The 18,868-nt window shown below is 46.8% G+C and overlaps 1 protein-coding gene across 1 annotated transcript in view; it reads left to right on the forward strand.

The window, feature by feature from the left end:
* Positions 1–18,868, forward strand: part of cdc42bpaa (CDC42 binding protein kinase alpha (DMPK-like) a) — a 94,188-nt gene that overhangs the window by 18,803 nt on the left and 56,517 nt on the right. The window contains 3 exon segments of the mRNA XM_048227796.1: positions 7,799–7,882; positions 8,857–8,952; positions 10,902–11,050. Of these exon segments, the coding sequence (XP_048083753.1) occupies positions 7,799–7,882; positions 8,857–8,952; positions 10,902–11,050 (329 nt within the window).

Consider the following 18,868-nt stretch of genomic DNA (forward strand, 5'->3'; position numbering starts at 1 on the left):
GGTTTGTTATTGGCCCAGCCCTCCCAGCCTCCTAAGTGGGTTTGTTATTGGCCCAGCCTCCTAAGTGGGTTTGTTATTGGCCCAGCCTCCTAAGTGGGTTTGTTATTGGCCCAGCCTTCCCAGCCTCCTAAGTGGGTTTGTTATTGGCCCAGCCCTCCCAGCCTCCTAAGTGGGTTTGTTATTGGCCCAGCCCTCCCAGCCTCCTAAGTGGGTTTGTTATTGGCCCAGTCGTTGGGCCACCACAGGGCTCCCACATGTCATGGAATTTCTGGAATATCATGGAATTAAAGGAAAGAATATTCCAGACATGGAAAGTCAGTAGATTTTATAATTTTTTTGGACCAAGTCATGGAATATCAGGGAATTATTTGTTTGTAGCAACATGTTAAAAATGTTGTTGCCATTTATCAAAAATAGTTTTTTCCCATACAGCATTACTATTTTGTGGGTATATTCATATGTTTGCCATAATACAGTGGCTGGTTTTTGTTGCCTGTTTAGCATACAGGCAAATGTTTTTTGTTCTGTACATTACGCTAAAGGTCATGGAAATCGAGCTCTGGGAGGTGGAACCCTGACTGCAGTAAGGATGACCTGCGGGTCTTGCTTGGATTGATATATTCATCTCTACTTAGTGTAATCGGCCCAGATATTGGGAAGTTTGGGCGGGGGTATTCTGAGATTGTGGTTTAGTGACAAACCTGGTAAGATGCCCCCCAGATCACCTGGTGTTCCTACTCGGGTAGATACATACCGTATTTTCCGGACTATAAGTCGCACCGGAGTATAAGTCGCACCAGTCAAAAAATGTTTTATGAAGAGGAAAAAACCATATATAAATAAATATATATATGTTGCACCGGAGTCGCAGGACCGGCCAAACTATGAAAAAAAAGTATAAAACTTATAGTCCGGAAAATACGGTACTGTCACTGGCGCCTTAATGCAGGGTCTTACCTGGGCTTCAGCCCAGGGGCCTCGACCAATGAGGGGCCTCTAATAATAATAATAATAATAATAATAATAATAATAATAATAATAATAATGATAATCAATAATAATAAACGGCCGTGTCCGTATTCGCGGCGTCAGTCATAGCCTACTCTGGAGCTAGCCTAATTGAGCACATCGCACTGCTCTACAATGACATCCATGCAGAGGCCCCCTTTGTCTTCTCTTCTAAGTGTAACAAAATGTAACAAAACTTAATAAATCCCAACGAGTGTGTAGAGGAGTTAGAGGAGAGGCTGAAAGTGACTGACAAACTTACAAACTCTGGAGATAACGTGGGTAGGATTGAAGCAATGATAAACGAATGACGTGGATCCTGTAACTGTCCATGAAAACAGAAGGCATAGCAGGTAAATATCGTAGAAAATAGCCTGGCAATGAAAGGGCTTTAAAAACATGTATTTCACTTGTCTCACTGGAGTGAACGCAGAACATGGTCTGTTGCGCAAAGAAATGATTTAGTGATCTGCATCTCCGTTCACCAAAAGCTAAGTTTGTGCTAACCCATTCGCACAAATAATAGCCTATGTTATGTTTTCTCCATTGTTAACGTGAGATGTCTCAATGTAGGGTAGTGTAGTGATGATGCATAAGGTAGCCAATATGTTCACGTCACATGAGCCAGCTGCTTGTTCTGTTGGCTAAAAGTATTTCTGTCCCTCCCAAGCTGCGTTAAAATGGTGTTAAGTGGACAGAATTTCAAAAGAACTCCTGGGGAAACCCCCGACATGACAAACACATGCACTTTTGAAAAGCTTGAAACGTCCATATGTATAGCCTTACCCATCTCTTAACTTAGCCAGCCAGTTGTAAAAGTTCAACTCTTGTTTTCGTGCAGTGGGTCTTTTTGAGAAGCGATGTCATGGGTAGGCTGACGTGATTGAGGAGGGCTTTCTGTTCCTGTTTATGTAGGCTAAAGGTTTTACATAGGCTCAATAATGATAGGCTACACTGCATGTTAGGGTATTAACCAAAAGCGCACGTTATGTATAGGCTAAATAGGCGGGTCAGATCGCGGCCGGGTATCATTTAATCATAATTAATATTTGCGATTGGGGGGCTTAAAAACATATAGCCCAGGGGCCTCAGGTGGTATTAAGGCACCCCAGGGTACTGCACATGCCCCCCCCCCGGATGATCAACGGAGCACACAGTGGGAAGTTCAGACCCCCTGCTCTTCTTGTTACATCCTGATGGATGCACTGTACCTCCATCTCTCTATTTGTTCTCTTCCTACTAAATGTGTTTGGTGCTTGTCCTCCCTACACTGGGAAGTCAAACTACATAATCAGAACAACTTCAGGTGTTGTCATTGGAGTGTGATATAAATCTGTTAGCAGGTAGACTATATGGGTTAAGAGAGGAGGGGGGGAGGAAGAGGAAGACAGTGAGGTCTGCAGGCAAGAGAGAGGTGGGACAGGGGGAGAGAGAACAGCAGGAGGAGAGGTGTGAGAGGAGGAGAGGTGTGAGAGGAGGAGAGGAGGAGAGGGAAAGGGGGAGAGGAGTGGAGGTGGGAAAGGCAGAGAGGATCGAGAGAAAGAGGAGGAGAGGTGTGAGAGGAGGAGAGGAGTAGAGATGGGAAAGGGGGAGAGGATTGAGAGAGAAAGAGGAGGAGAGGTGGGAGAGGGGAAGAGCGTCTGCTTTCCCCTAGGTCCTCTTTCACCTCTCTCGCTCCGCTGCCCTCAGCCTCCCCCGCTCTGCTGTAATCTGCTGATGTCTGAAGAAAGCCTCATTTAGGATACGGTATTCTGTTTGTCCCTCTTGGGCCCCTGTAGTTGTGTGTAAAACGTTTGGCTCTAGAACTGTCTGTGCAGTATGTTTGTATTATTTCGCACCACACTTTCTCTCAGCCTCAGTTGAGGCAAGATGAGTTGAGGGCCAAATGGGTTGGGTTCACTGGTGGAGGGGTTGAGTGTAGGGGTGTGGAGAGAGAGGTTGTGCCTTGCAGCAGAGGCATAGCCTATTCACCAGAGAGACAGGATCAGACTTACGCCAGCACAATAGAACTGATGCCAAGGACATCGCGATCCCTGATCAAACCACTCTAGAATAAGAGCATACTTAAGAATGTTGTTGATGCTGAAGAATGTGTGTGCGCGCGTGTGTGTGAGTTAGACATATGAGAAGTGTTAGTTTGTTCATTTAAGGTGTGTGTGTGTTGTCATCATGTACTCCTCTGAAGCACGACATACACATCTTGTTTATTTTATGTAAAATATCAGTAAGCTGAGAATTTAGACGCTGAAATGAAATCTTTATCTGTCCCGACCGAGCTCTCCTCTTGATATCCCTGCAGTAAGCCTGTTAACCTCAGCTCCACAAAGAAAGTTCTTGTGTCCCGTTGGAGGCCAATCTCAACAATGCAGATACGTTCACATGACATGGGGATATGACCGGGCTTCTCGGAACGCAGAATGTTACAGTAACCAAGCTTCCAAATTAGATTTAGATTTAGTTCTAGTTCTGTTTATAGCCTGGGTCTGGGTGGCTGTGCAGGCCAGATGAACAGAAGAGGAGGGGGGGTGGTGGTGGTGGTGGTGTGTTGAGGGTGCGATGTCGTTGGCTACGTCGGTGTTTTCTCTCTCCGTGTAAACTTTAGTAACCTCTCGCTTGGGCTGGAATGTACAGAATTCTCAATGAAAGCTTGTTTTGGCCACTTAGATGGGGATGGGAGGGAGGTAGAGAGGTCGGGAGGGAGGGAGTGAATCCTGCACTTGTTTCCCTTGGACTGTCTTAGGCGCTGGGTGAACGCCGCGTCACTCTGCTGCTCTGAGCTCCACTGTTTTGCTTTTCCCTTTAATTTCTTCTTCTTCTTCTTCTTCTTCTTCTTCTTCTTCTTCTTCGTGCTTCCATGGTCGGCAGGAAAATAGAGAGAGCAGTATTCTCCTCCCTAGCCAGCACGCTGGAGCTGAGATATGCGAATGGAGTGTTTGCTGTCGGAAACACGCGCCTCCAGGCATGTTTAGACACATTGCTCCCAGCTTGTGTGTGTGGGGGGGACTTGCACACACAGGAGGTCCTTGTGAGATGTAGACAGTGTGAATGAACAAGGAGAGGGGAACAGCGGGCTGCCTTTGCGGATGAGGCTGCCAGACTGAAGCTGTGTAAATAAAAACACACACGTGTGCGTGCCCGTGTGTGTGTGTGTGTGTGTGTGTGTGTGCGCGTGTGCGTGCGTGCATGTCAGTGGTGTGTGGCTCCTAAAAACACAGCATCTCCTCACTAAATGAGCTCCAACCCCGGTAGTGCATGTTCAAAGCTCAGTGCTGCCCAAACATCATGCAAGGATGCACAGTCCTCTCCTCAGCCCTTCACATATAATTGGATCCCTCTCTAAGATTACAGTGGCTTCAGCCACACACTCAGACCCAGTGGTCCAGTCGGAGGGTCCGTGCCAACAGGAAGCTGTTTGGCTACAGAGTCTCGCCATGATGGACAAGACCTCATATGTTTGTGTTTGTGTTTGTGTTTATGGTTATGGTATTTGGTAAACACTTTTGTCCAAGGTGATATCAATGTGCATTAGGGTGGTTCACAAAATTAATTTTCACCAAATTTTGCCAGATTGCGTTTTGTCGTGTTCCAATTGGCATTGTAAGCATCTGTACCCAAAATGGAGTCAATTGCTGCACATTTAGGGGTGGCACACTTTTTCACAATATTGACACACACACAAAACATGATGTATTGGCATCCGGATAAAACCATTGCAGATGCTGCATTGAAGAGCATTGGATGACATTTGTGGTATCTGTCAGAAGAACTCGTTGCCCTGGCATTTTTTGATGCTCAGCTCACCACCATTGGTGGTGGTTAGTGAGGTCTCCCCTTCCCAGTGAAGCGCTTTGAGTGTTGAGCAAAGCGCTAAATAAGTGTAACATGTTGTCGTTGTTGTTGTTGTGTTGATGTTGAAGAAAAAGAGACAATGCTGAGAAATCTTGACAGATGCCCTGGGAAGATGCTCAAAGACAAGGCCAAGCAATGCCAAGTCTTTCTTCCACAAAAGCAGTACAGCTACCATCTCTGGCCTCGTCACTCGCTGCTCAATCCACTTCTTTGAGGTTCTTACTGAAGGCCAAATGGATGGCAGAAGCGCAGAGAAAGGCATTGCCCTTATTAAACGCTGTCAACAATCTGTGCGAAACGAAGACCAAAAGCAATTTTTGCTCCGTGTTGTGCAAGGACACAGAGATGGCGTATCAAAAAGAACAAAGACATCATACAGCGAATAGTGTTTGAACTGTTCTAATGTTCTTACTCATTTAGTATAAGTACAGGGAGAGATTATTAATGACCATACTTATCTTTTATTTTGTTCAAGTTTCTGGTTCCTGCAAAAGTTATGCATTCTTAGGTTGAGCAATTGTGAAAAAGTGTGCCACCCTTTACTGGCGTCCTATTGGCTCAATTTTTGGTACAGATGTTCAAAATGTCAATAGAAACAAGGCAAAATGCGATCTGGCAAAATTTGGAAAACTTTTACTTATACCATTATATTGTGAACCACCCTAATGTGCATCTGTAATGATGTCAAAATGACTTTCAGATCATAAAGTAGGAATGCTGTTTGATCCTAGCTGTTAAATGAATCCGCTCCGCCAAGGAAAGAACTTTTATGAACATGCCCCCAGAGTGTAGCACTGTAGCTGCCTGCTCTAGCTGTTGGCTGCAGCAACTCGAGCTAGGTAGAACAGATTGTTTTCGTTTTTTTCCCCCCGTATCGACATTACTCTGTGACCTCGAGAAACCGATATCTATGTTAAAAATGGCCAGAATTCTCCTTTAAAGCCATCAAATAAACCGATCTATCGGCCAGTCTTCCATCGGACACCCCATGTGTCTGAATAGAGAGAGAGGAGACGCTAGATGTCCTGCAGACACTGTGCTTTCTGCAGGGATGATTTGTTCGATTTCGATTGAGGAGAGATAGCTGTTGCCTGTTGTGTTCTGGCAAGATGTTGTGCTGGTGAGAGAGGCGCCTGTTGTGTTGTGGAGAGGTGCTCAGAGGGAAGTGTGTTTGTCAGCCCTGGTGTGTGTGTGTGTGTGTGTGTGTGTGTAACCCAACACCTGGTGTTGCAGCCTCTCCTGCCCTGGTGGCGTCGTCGTCAGGCACCAGCCCTGACAGCGTGACTGCCTATCAGTCTAGCACATCTCTTAGCACACACACACACACACACACACACACACACACACACACACACACACACACACACACACACACCTTTCCTTATTCTTTTTTCCTGGCACCCCATCCCATGGCTCTTCATCTGCAGCATGTCGGCTGTGTCACAGCATGCCATGATATACTGTACCTGCCCTCCTAGGTGAGGCTGCTTTCTTGTCTTGCCAGAGGCGAGGCAGGCCGCCTTTTTAGGAGCTGGAGTCGTCTTCCCACTCATGTGAACAGGCCATTAGTGCACTTGTTGTTCCTCTTCGTTGTGCACTCAGCTCAGAATATTACAGACTGATAAGAGCATTCCATTTCATTCACAGAAATGTTGTTGTTGTTGTTGTGTGTGAATGCTCCAGTCGTCTGGTTAAGTTCTGTTGTGCTAAGAAAGTTCCATTCCATTCAGAAGGTTTTGTTGTGCTAAGAATGTTCCATTCCACTCCTAAGTGTCTGGTGCCAGTTGTACAAAACACCTTAAGATTTTTTGCTTAAGTATGACTTAAGTTAAGCATTAATTTCTCCTAAGGTAAGGGATTTATTTAAAGGACAAGTTCGGTGTTTTACACTTAAAGCCTTGTTTTCAGATAGTTTATGATAAAATAGAACGTTTAAGATTGAAATTTGGACACATGCTGCTGTCCTGAGAATTTTCGGTTTCTGTGGTAGCGCCCCCCCTCCTCCACAGCACTGCATAGGTGCACTGGAACAATCCTTCCTAAAACGCATTAAACTGTCGTTTACAAAGACGTGAAACTCACCGAGTGGTCAGGGGTGTTCGCTGATATGCTCACACAAAAATCGCTGCAAAAGGTGCTTTCCAACAGATGTTTTACCATGTGTTGTAAAACTATGGAGCTATTTTTCCAAACGCCTTGAATAATAGACACTCCAGCCCAGTTGGTGGCGATAATGCACCTTACACCGTCTTGCCAATTACAAGCAAACCACTGGCATTTCATTGAATACACAGAAGAAGCAGAAGATCGCTGTCTTGGAGTATTTTGCAACAGACAGCTAAAAATGAGGCGATTTTGTGCAGTTCCGAATTGTGGGAAAATTCATTGCAAAAAAAGTTGTCACAGACTTCCTTTCAACGATCCAGAAAGGCTTACCTTCATAATTTTCGCTGAATTGTATCCATGTATCAAGTAAAGCCTGATACAGACATGTACTGAACAACAGCTAACAGCTAGTTAGAGATTATCCTGACTGTCATCAGTGCACCAAAATAAACTTTTTTTACGTTTTGCGTAGCGAACCAAACTGAAGCTCATGGTAGGCTAACAGTTAGGACATCAGACTTTAATTCTGTAAACCACTTGAATTCTGTAAACCACAGTATAAGGCATGATTCTGATTAGAAGAGTATGTTAAACATATTAGCGGAGAAGTTTTATTTTCGGGGAGAAAACCTTAAATACTTAAGTGAACACTTAGGCTTAATGATGTTTTGGGCAAACAATTTTATTTTAAAGCAACCTTAAATCAGAATTTTAGAAAAATCTTAACTTAAGGCATTTTGTGCAACTGACCCCTGTTGTGTTAAGAATGTTCCTATGAGCTGATGACGTGCCCCTGTTCTGTTCTGTGTTCTGAATTCTGGTTCTTGTGTTTCAGGTTGCCGTGGTGAAGGTGAAGAATGCAGATAAAGTGTTTGCCATGAAGATCCTCAACAAGTGGGAGATGCTGAAGAGAGCTGAGGTAAGCTTCCTGAACACAGACCTGAGGTATGGTTCCTGAACCTCCACAGACCTGAGGTATGGTTCCTGAACCTCCACAGTACTGATCACATACCTGAGGTATGGTTCCTGAACCTCCACATTACTGACCACAGTCCACAGCAGCTATTGTTTCTAGAGTGACGTGTTGTTTGGAGATCAGCTCTAAGAGATCAGTCCTAAATTTACCTGGGTAAGCCAATAACCTTGCTTTGTAGTACACCCCTGTCTCCACACAAGCCCATGAGTGATAAAGAATGAACACAGAGTCCTGATAGAACCTGTTCTTACTTACCAGCCTCACAAGAGGATAAGCGATGATCCGCACACCAGATAGCTTTTAAAAAGAAAAATGATTATAAATGGGAGCTATCTGGTGCGCGGATCCTCTCTTATCCTCTTGTGATGCTCTGGTACTGGACTTTGGCTTGGGATGTGTGTGGCCTTACATTTCTACTTACTTACCAGCCTGGCTCGTCTGTATCTACACAATCGTAACTGCATTAGTTGTCCTAAAGTAATGATCAGGTAGAGAGCGGCAGTTCATGGTTGCGGTAATGATAACCTTTAGTGTGTTGTAATGTTAGTGTAATGGCTGTAAAATAGTGGTAATAATGATCGGCATAAACTGTAATCAATGTGATTCTTTAATGGGTTTGTGTGTTTATGGCAATAACTTTTAGTGAATTGTACTAGTGGCACTGCTCCCCGAGCGCCGCTGTAGCAGGCAGCTCACTGTGTCGGGATTAGTGTGTGCTTCACCTCACTGTGTGCTGAGTGTGTTTCACTAATTCACGGATTGGGATAAATGCAGAGACCAAATTTCAAATTCACAAATTTCAAAGAGTATACATACTTAATTATACTTGAGGCAGGACAATGAATGGTCATTGGTATTCACTACGGGACAATGTGTGTTTGTGTGGTGTTGATGTGCTGTGATGTCTCACCCCCCAGACGGCGTGCTTTCGGGAGGAACGGGACGTGCTGGTGAACGGTGACAACCAGTGGATCACCACACTGCACTACGCCTTCCAGGACGACAACTTCCTGGTGAGTTGCGAGTCGTGAGTCGCCGTCTCCTGGCCCTGCTGAAGCTCATGCTCATGCTCGGGTTTGTGTAGCAGTCACTGTCCAGTTGGGTGGACGAGGTGTGTGATGGAGTCGTAGAGCAGCTGACTGTATGTAGTGGCTTATGTAGTCGTAGAGCAAATGGGTGGATGATGTGTGTTAATGTGGTCGTAGAGCAGTTGGGTGGATGATGTGTGTTAATGGAGTCGTAGAGCAAATGGGTGGATGATGTGTGTTAATGTGATCGTAGGGCAAATGGGTGGATGATGTGTGTTAATGTGGTTGTAGGGCAAATGGGTGGATGACGTGTGTTAATGTGGTTGTAGGGCAAATGGGTGGATGACGTGTGTTAATGTGGTTGTAGGGCAAATGGGTGGATGACGTGTGTTAATGTGGTCGTAGGGTAGTTGGGTGGATGATGTGTGTTATGTACTCATAGGACAGGTGGATGAGGTGTGTTATGTACTCGTAGGGCAGTTAGCTGAGGTGTGTTATGTACTCGTTGGGGAGTTGGGTGAGGTGTGTTATGTACTCGTAAGGGAGTTGTGTAGTGCATCCCCATCTCTCTGTTCACAGTACGAAATGCATAGTAGTAGATCTGTATAAACATAAATATGTGTAGACATAATGGAAACCTCTCCTGGGTGTGTCCTCCCAGCTCCCAGGCCAAGTGCAGAGGCATGAGGGAGTCCCTCCCCTGTGTGCTGTGGGCAGCTCCAGTAAGGCTAGTGAGCTGACTCAGGTGCATCAGATCTGATTCAGCTGCATGGGGAAGGTCTCTGCTATCGATTGGTCAGGTCTGATTCAGCTGCATGGGGAGGGGGGCTGTGAGTCCAGGTGGATTCGTTGGTGTCTCTCTCTGCTATTGATTGCATAGGTCTGATTCAGCAGCACTGTACAGTAGGTCAGTTTCCATGGCTGGCCAACACACACACACACACACACACACACACACACACACACACACACAGACACACACACACACAGACGAGTGATACACAGGGCAACGCCCTGGAGCGTAGACTGGCAGTCCCCCTGCAGAGAGACGACTGCTTCCTCTGGGCACAGGGTTCCCAGACTGTCTACTATCATGTGTACACACACACACACACACACACACTTTAAACCACTAACACTTTAAACCACTAACACAGGTATCACAGTAAGTACTACTCCTACAGAAACCTACCCTCCCACACACACATCTCATGCTTTTCACACATTTTCTCTTGCATATACACTCATTGTCTTTTACATACAGTGACACACACAGCCTCACACTCACCAATTCACACACACACACACACACACACACACAAACTCATTTATCTGTGGGTGTGTGGGCATGTTTCCCGTGTGTGTGTGAACGCTTCTCCTCCTCTCCCATGTATCTCACGGGAGTGCTGAACTCGTCATCAGCCATTAGCGAGTGTCATTAAAGCTGACCTTTCAAAAGGCTTCATTGGCGGTGGATTATGATCAGAAGCAGAGGGCGTCAGGCAGGGTTGTCTCAGATCACTGAAAGGTCACTGTAATGGTGGAGAAATGAAGCAGGAAGATGTGGATTAGTCCACTCCATGATTCATAGAGTCATAACGCACATAATGCAGGCACACAGAATCTCAGGCAGGAGTCAATTAGGGAAGGCAGGGGATACGGTGAAGTCATACTCGCATATGCTCATGTTCTTACACACACACACACACACACACACACACACACACACACACACACACACAAACACAAACTCACACAAACAAACTCTCACACTCACACTCACTCACTCACACACACTCACACTCACTCTCTCACTAGCGCACACGCACACACACGCTCACACTCACTCTCTCCCTCTCTCCCTCTCTCTCTCTCACACACACACACACACACACCCTTTTGGTTAACACGCCTGTCTTCTGTGCTGCCTGCAGTACCTGGTGATGGATTACTACGTGGGCGGTGACCTGCTGACCCTGCTCAGTAAATTTGAGGACCGTCTGCCGGAGGACATGGCTCGCTTCTACCTGGCCGAGATGGTGCTGGCCATCCACTCTGTCCATCAGCTTCACTACGTCCACAGGTGAGGCTGCACACCTGCACACACACCACGATGAAAACAGCAAACACACACACACACACACACACACATATTTACACACACATGCACACATGGCTGCAGTACAACCACAGGTGAGGCTACACACCTGGTGGCCCACTGCAATGAAAGCAACACACACATTTACAGACACACACACACACACACACACACACACACGGTGTGTGTTTGTGATCACTTGGGCTTGCACAACTCTAAAGCTGCTGTCAAAGTGTTTGTGTAGTTTCTGCTAGTGTTTTTCAGGGTTGTTATAGACGTATGTGTTGATTTTCCATGGGTTTACTGGGTGTATTGCATACAAAATGGACCTGGCATGGAATGGATTTGTTTTTGGAGGCAGAGTGGATGGGGGGCTCAAGGCTGTGAAGACGCGCGCGCGCCACACACACACACACACACACACACACACACACACACACACACACACACACACACACACACACACACACACACACACACACACACACACACACACACACACATATTCATACCCGCTTCCCACACTGAGTGTCCTCCAGATGTAGTTGAGTCAGATAGGAATCACTATCCTCACACACACTCATTCACTCACTCACTCTGTCACACACACACACACACACCAGCGTGGGAACTGGCGCTCCACAGTGGCACAGGAAGTGAGCCCAAACGACATCATTTCCTTTTTTCCCTGGATTGGCTCAGAGAGAGTAGAGCTTAGCTGAGCTATACTCCCACAACTTTAGTGTGTGTGTGTGTGTGTGTGTGGTGTGTGTGTGTGTGTGTGTGTGTGTGTGTTTTTCCATGGCTGTGCCCTCATCTGGGTTCTACTCCGCATGTGCCACATGTGTCCCGGGGCGTGTGTGATGTGGGCAGTGCTGGCAGGCAGCTATTTGTGGCACCGCTAATTGAACAGACCAGCCAGGGAGAGGGGGAGGGGAGAGGGGGAGGGAGAGATAGAAAGAGAGGGAAGCAGAGAGAGATGAAAAGAGGGAGGCCGAGAGAGAAGAGGTGTGGAGGGAAAGCGAGGGAGGCAGAGAGAGAGATGGAAAGGGAGGGATAGAAAGAGAGGAAGGCATTGGGGTGCAAATGTGTTTGGCTTTTAGCTGCCCGCACTGTGGGCCTGCAGACCAGAGGCTAATTAAAGGGTTGGACTGGGTGGAGAGGAGGAGGAGGAGGAAGATGAGATGAGATGTAAAGAGAGGAAAGGATGCAGAAAGAAGCATCTTTTTTTATTTATTTATTTATTTATTTATTTATTTATTTATTTATTTATTTATTTTATTTAACATACTTTATTAATTCTCTCAGGCTTAGAAATTGGGGCTCTGTGTTGGCAGTGAACACACACACACCAGTAGTACACAGCATACATACAGACTTTAAAAAATCATTATTATTGTGCGCTTGTTGTTTGTCATCAAAGCTACCTGGCATTATGATGGAAATTCCTATAAAGTAGCATGCATCTATTGCACCCATGCAGTAAACCTGGCAAACATGGCCCATTTCCCCCAGTTGGCAGATTTGATCTGATGGTTATTTATTCCCTTGTGCCCAATTGTTGACTGCGTTTGTCGTGATTTTCAAGAATCAGGATTTCAAGGTTTTTAGTGGGTGTGTGGCCATTGATTATCTGACCTAGCAACAGTAACAGCAGGATGCGGGACTTGACAAAGGGTGAACAGCTGGGAGATTTGCTTATCAATGGAGTAATGTGGACATCGTATCTACTCCCAAACTGATACGTGTGTTTGTGGACGGGCATCGTATCTACTCCCAAACTGATACGGTGTTTGTGAACGCAAATCCGATTTGAGGCCTAGTCCTACAGAAGAGAGGAGGGGGTGAGGAGGATGGAGGCAGGAGGATGGAGAGAATGAGAAGGAGGAGGGTAGAGGATGGAAGAGAGAATGAGAATGTGGAAGGAGAGTGTAGGAGGATGGAGAGGAGAGAAGGAGTGAGAGGATGGAGAGGAGGAAAGAGAGAGAGAGAGAGAGAGAGAGAGAGAGAGAGAGAGAGAGAGAGAGAGAGGAGAGTAAGAGAGAGAGAGAGAGAGAGAGAGAGAGAGAGAGAGAGAGAGAGAGAGAGAGAGAGAGAGAGAGAGAGAGACTGTCCCCAGGGAGAGTTGGGTTTTAAAGAGGGTAAAGGCCCATGGGACCGCCTCCTTTAGGGGGATGGGAACAGACAGGCACACACAGCCGTGTGTGTGGAGTTGATTTATGTGCATAAGTATGTGTATCCCATGAGTAATGCCTGTTAAGAGGGAATAGGAGTAAATGAGGGAAGCATTATGCTGAGAAATAGGACTAGAGGAAGGGACTGCAAATCTGAGGTGGCTAGAGGTGTGTGTGAGAGAGAGAGAGAGGGGGACTATAAGTGTGTGATGAATGAGATGGGGGGGTGTGTGTGTGTGAGAGAGGCAGAGAGCAGGTGGATGCTAGAGATTGTGTGAAATGATGAGAGATGGAGAGACAGACAGAGAGGGATGGATAGAGAGGGAAAAGTAGAGGGATGGAGAGAGGGATGGATGGAGAGGGGGATGGATAGAGAGGGAAAAGTAGAGGGATGGAGAGGGGGATGGATAGAGAGGGAAAAGTAGAGGGGTGGAGAGAGGGGGAATTGTAGAGATTCTGACCGTACAGGCTGCTGACTAGGATTATTGTGTGGGAGGGGCCTCCATTGTTGTGGTTAGAGGAACGACCCAGGAAGTTGTGTGTGTGTCCTTCTGTGGTCTTCCTGTGGGTCCCACCCAGTGCAGTGGGCAAGGACCGGGTCCTTCTGCGGCCTCTGTCACAACCCCACCCTGTGGCACCCCTCAGTCCACAGTCCCCCGCCCTCCTCCACAACACACACACACTCTCTCACACACTCTCTCACACACACACACACACACACACAGACAGACACCATGTACATGAGTCCAAAGTTTCCCTTTGCCCTCTGTCTGTCTTCTCTCGCTCTCTCTCTCACTCTCTCCCTCTCTCCCTCTCCCTGGCCTGTAATAGTGTGTCTGACCCTGTGCCCTGAGAGGTCAGGCCTGAGGTTGTGTGTGTGTGTGTGTGTGTGTGTTTTGTCTCATGTCACATAGAGCAGAGGCCCGTGCTGCTCAGCCAGTGAAGCGTGATAAGGGGCTTAAAGGAACCATATGTAAGATTGTGGCCAAAACTGGTACTGCAATCACTTTCAAAATACTGAAGAGCGGTGTATCCCCTCCCCTCCCCTGACTCGAGGTTGCACACAGCGGATGGCTTAAACACTACTGACTTAGGTGATTAGTAGATAGATGGAGGGTGGCGCATCAGTTCAAAACACATCATGACATGACAAAACACAACATCAACAACAGTTGAGGGCTGCAACTTCACTTTTTAAATGACAATATCCTGGCTGGACTACTGTTGTCAGTGATATAAGTATTTGAAATGAACATGATTTCTTGATGTCTAGTGACATATCAGGGCCATTTTATGATTAATTGACATATTTTTCTTACATACGGTTCCTTTAAAGGAAACCTCTCTCTCCCTTTCCCCTTCTTTCATTCTCTCTCTATCCCCCTCTCATTCTCTCTCTATCTCTCTATCCCCCTCTCATTATCTCTATCCCCTCTCATTCTCTCTCCATCCCTCTCATTCTCTCTATCCTTCTTTCATTCTCTTTCTGTTCCTCATTCTCTCTCTTTTCTACCCTTTCCCCTTTATTTTTCTCATACGCACACACATGCTCTCTCTCTCTCTCACACACACACACACACACACACACACACACACACACACATGTGTGTGACAGACATTCCAGCACAGGGATCAGGGGAACCTTTGTGTGTGTGTGTGATGACGTGATGGTCGCTCAGGAGTGGGCTATGCGTGTTTTTGAGTGTGTGTTTGAGTGTGTGTGTGTGATGACGTGATGGTGTGTGGATCCTCCGCGTCTTCTGGTCCCTCTCTGTGTGGGTAGCTGTGGAACTAACTGGACGTGGCCAGCGTGTCGGTGCTGCTTGGACCCTGTCTTTATCTTCATCTCTTCTCGTGGAGCCCCAGATAGCTGTGAACTCTGGGAAAGCTCCTATGAGCTGAAAGAGAAACTCACAAATGTAATTAGTAACTTTGGTGCACAGAGCCAACATCAGGTCTCCTACTCACACACTGACACACACACACACACACACACACATTGGAATTATACTGTGCTCAGCTAATGACTAGTAGCACAGAAGAGATGGTTTGGCACCCTGGCGTAGTGATCATAGCGCTCATGTATTTCAGCATGCCAGTCTCTCAGCATTGGCACTAGCATTGGCACTAGCGCCCTGCCTGCGGGCGGGTTCTGGGAATAGATACCAGGGCGAGGACATGTGCGGTTGATGATGATGATGATGATGATGATGATGATTGACCTGGCGCGGGTGACGGTGGTGTAACTGGGTGCTCACATCTCACTGACGTGATTCAGCACATGGACGGCTGCCATGGAGTCTCTGGAATCCCGTCACCTGAGTGAGTGAGTGTGTGTGGGAGAGTGAGTGAGTGAGTGTGTGTGGGAGAGTGAGTGAGTGAGTGTGTGTGGGAGAGTGAGTGAGTGAGTGTGTGTGGGAGAGTGAGTGAGTGTGAGTGTGTGTGGGAGAGTGAGTGAGTGTGGGAGAGTGAGTGAGTGTGGGAGAGTGAGTGAGTGTGGGAGAGTGAGTGAGTGTGGGAGAGTGAGTGAGTGTGGGAGAGTGAGTGAGTGTGGGGAGAGTGAGTGAGTGTGGGAGAGTGAGTGAGTGTGGGAGAGTGAGTGAGTGTGGGAGAGTGAGTGAGTGTGGGAGAGTGAGTGAGTGTGGGGAGAGTGAGTGAGTGAGGTGTGGGAGAGTGAGTGAGTGTGGGAGAGTGAGTGAGTGAGTGTGTGTGGGAGAGTGAGTGAGTGAGTGTGTGTGGGAGAGTGAGTGAGTGAGTGTGTGTGGGAGAGTGAGTGAGTGAGTGTGTGTGTGTGTGTGTGTGTGAGTGAGAGTGTGTGTGTGAGTGAGAGTGTGTGTGTGTGAGTGAGAGTGTGTGTGTGTGAGTGAGAGTGTGTGTGTGTGGGAGAGAGTGAGTGAGTGTGTGCGAGAGTGAGTAAGGGCCCGTCCCATTTCTCCCCCCTTAAAACTTCCACTTGGTTTTGATTGCCCTCAACATTAAAGCCCCCTCGACAAGGGAAGTGGAGGTGAAGATCTTTCCCTATGAATTGGGACACCACTATATGCAAATTAGGCGTATTTAACGCCCTCACCCTCACGTCAAGAGCCGACGGTTCTACCGGTAGTAGCCTGCTACTATTTTCATTCAGGAACATACCCGTTCCAGCGGTCATTGTTGTGTGGGCTGTGCTGGTTTATCTACGTCTGGTTAATCAACGAAGATATTTGTGTTCATATGAACACCAGAACACACACCTTAAATATTGACGAATCTACCCAGATCAGATATATAACGTTATTTGATGGGCAGACTCTCTCAAAGCACTCAGCAGATATCATGAACATCGTCAGATAGCCGAGGAGATATTTTCTAACATTAGTGTTCAAAAACTCAACAGTCCATCAGATGTGCATCAAACTAACATATTCCAACATATTTTGAAATTTTAATATGCTTATTTCATGAAAATTTGGCCGCTCGCTGAGCTGCAAGACGGTATCCTGGGTAATTTCATCTCCCACTTCGTTTTAAGCCTGCATGGGTCCTGGCTATATTTTGAGGGTTGATTTTAAGGGGAAAATAGCAGTTCCCCTTGCTCCCTAAAAGCAATGGGACACCTAGCCCCTACGTGCACGCTAAAAACGAGGGTTAGGGCAAAAATCTAGGGGTAGGGGAGGTATTGGGACGGGCCCTAAGTGTGTGGGTGAGTGAGTGTGTGGAAGAGTGAGTGAGTGTGTGGGAGAGTGAAGCATGTGTCTGAGTATGAAGGAGAGGGAGATGGAGAGAGACTGGGGAAGTAGAGGACAGAAAGATGGATGTCTATGGAGATGGAGTGAGCGTGAGAGAAGAAGGAGGAATGCACAGACTGTCTGTGTGTGTGTGTGTGTGTGTGTGTGTGTGGGGCGTGGTGTATGCACAGCTGACACCCTAAGAGAGTCCCGGAGTGGAGAGGAGCTTAGAGTGGAGTGGGGAATGCCAGGACTTCCCTCAGGAATGAGTTCCAGTGTGCAACCTCTCTCTTTATCCACATGCACACACATACACACACTTCTGCTCTCTCACTCACACACACACAAACACATTTCTGCCCTCACACACAAACACACACTCTTGCTCGAGAGATTGGACAGTGGCTCTGTCTGTATCCATGTCAGTTTTTCACATTGAGCATAAATGATGCGTCATGCGGGGCAGGGGATGGATTTTGCAATATTGGTCCATGCTCTCTCTCTCCTTGTCTCACTCTAAAACCCTCCCTCTCTCGCTTACACACACACACACACACATTCATACACAGATGCAGACACAGACATAGATGCTTATAAATAGACACACACACACTCACACACACCACACACACCACACACTCTCTGAATTATTAATCGGGGGACCTGGAACCCTGTTTTCCCCCAAGGACAGTAGAGGCCCTCTGAAATAAAAGAGGGGGGTTGAGGGGGAGGGTCTGTGTGTGTATAATGTATAATTCCTACACTCTCATTATCCCCTTTCCACTCTGGACTCGACTACATGGACAAAAGGCCCATAGTTTCTACATTTACAAAACACTTTGCACATAAAGATATATGTTTAAGTAAACCAAGGACACCTTTTGGTTGGTTCTTGAATTACGTTGTGTTTGTGTGTGCTGTGCATTTGTTTGAGTTGCACTTAAAGGGACACCAGGCAACGTTTTCGTGTTAATTACTCATCTTCGTAAGTCGGTATATGGTTAAATGACTCATTACAGAAGTGAATGAAGACACTCTCCTCGCCCTACTGCCTGTAGGAAGAATATCCCGCTTGCAAGTTCAGTGTATCGTACCCATGCGACCCGAAGCAGGATCAGTTTACATCCTGCATCCACAGCACAGAGGCAGGGTAACTAAACGCTAGAAGATTGTTGCAAGCGTGTGTATAATGGCAGAGCTAAGAAGTAGCGAAACCCTTGACGGAAGGCTAAAGAAAAGGAAAAGAGCTTCAGACCCGGCGAGGGGAGTTTAAGTAGAGAAAAGCATCAGGCTTGCCTGGTGTCCCTTTAAGGTGTCCATATGATACACTTGTTCTGTCCTGTCGGTGTTGCGTCTGTTGGCACCGTTGTGATGTTGGATTTTGAATGTCTGAGAAGACTTCACCCATAAACGTAAGAGGAGCCTGGAACAGCATGGAAAGAAGGAATAAATAAATAAATAATAATAATAAAAAATGTGCGGAGTGGTGGCTCGGCCTTTAGTGTTTGATTGAAGTGGATTTATGGTAGCTCAGTGAAGGTGGTTGACCTGGACGCTGGGATTGGGGGGTTAAAGGTGATTGGCTGATTTCCTTTTGTGGGCGGCGTCTGGAGGAAGTGTCATGGCAACACCCCCCACCCCCCAGTCGGACCAAAGGCCAAACGGCCTCGTTAAACTGAAGTCCGGTGAGGGGGTATATTGATTCCGGCTAAATAGAGCATAAGGCAGGGATGAGATGGTGTGTGTGTGTGTGTGTGTGTGTGTGTGTAAGTGAAAGAGTGGGAGAGGTGGATAACCTGCAAATCTACTGTCCCCTTTGATATATGTAGAAGCTGTGTAAAACACACCCACACACACACACACACAATGCTATGCCAGCATTTAGCATTTACACAGACAACAGATTCTTAGGTGTCCACCTA

The sequence above is a fragment of the Alosa alosa genome, chromosome 19 (assembly GCF_017589495.1).
Source record: "Alosa alosa isolate M-15738 ecotype Scorff River chromosome 19, AALO_Geno_1.1, whole genome shotgun sequence".
In the NCBI taxonomy this organism is placed as follows: Eukaryota; Metazoa; Chordata; class Actinopteri; order Clupeiformes; family Clupeidae; genus Alosa; species Alosa alosa.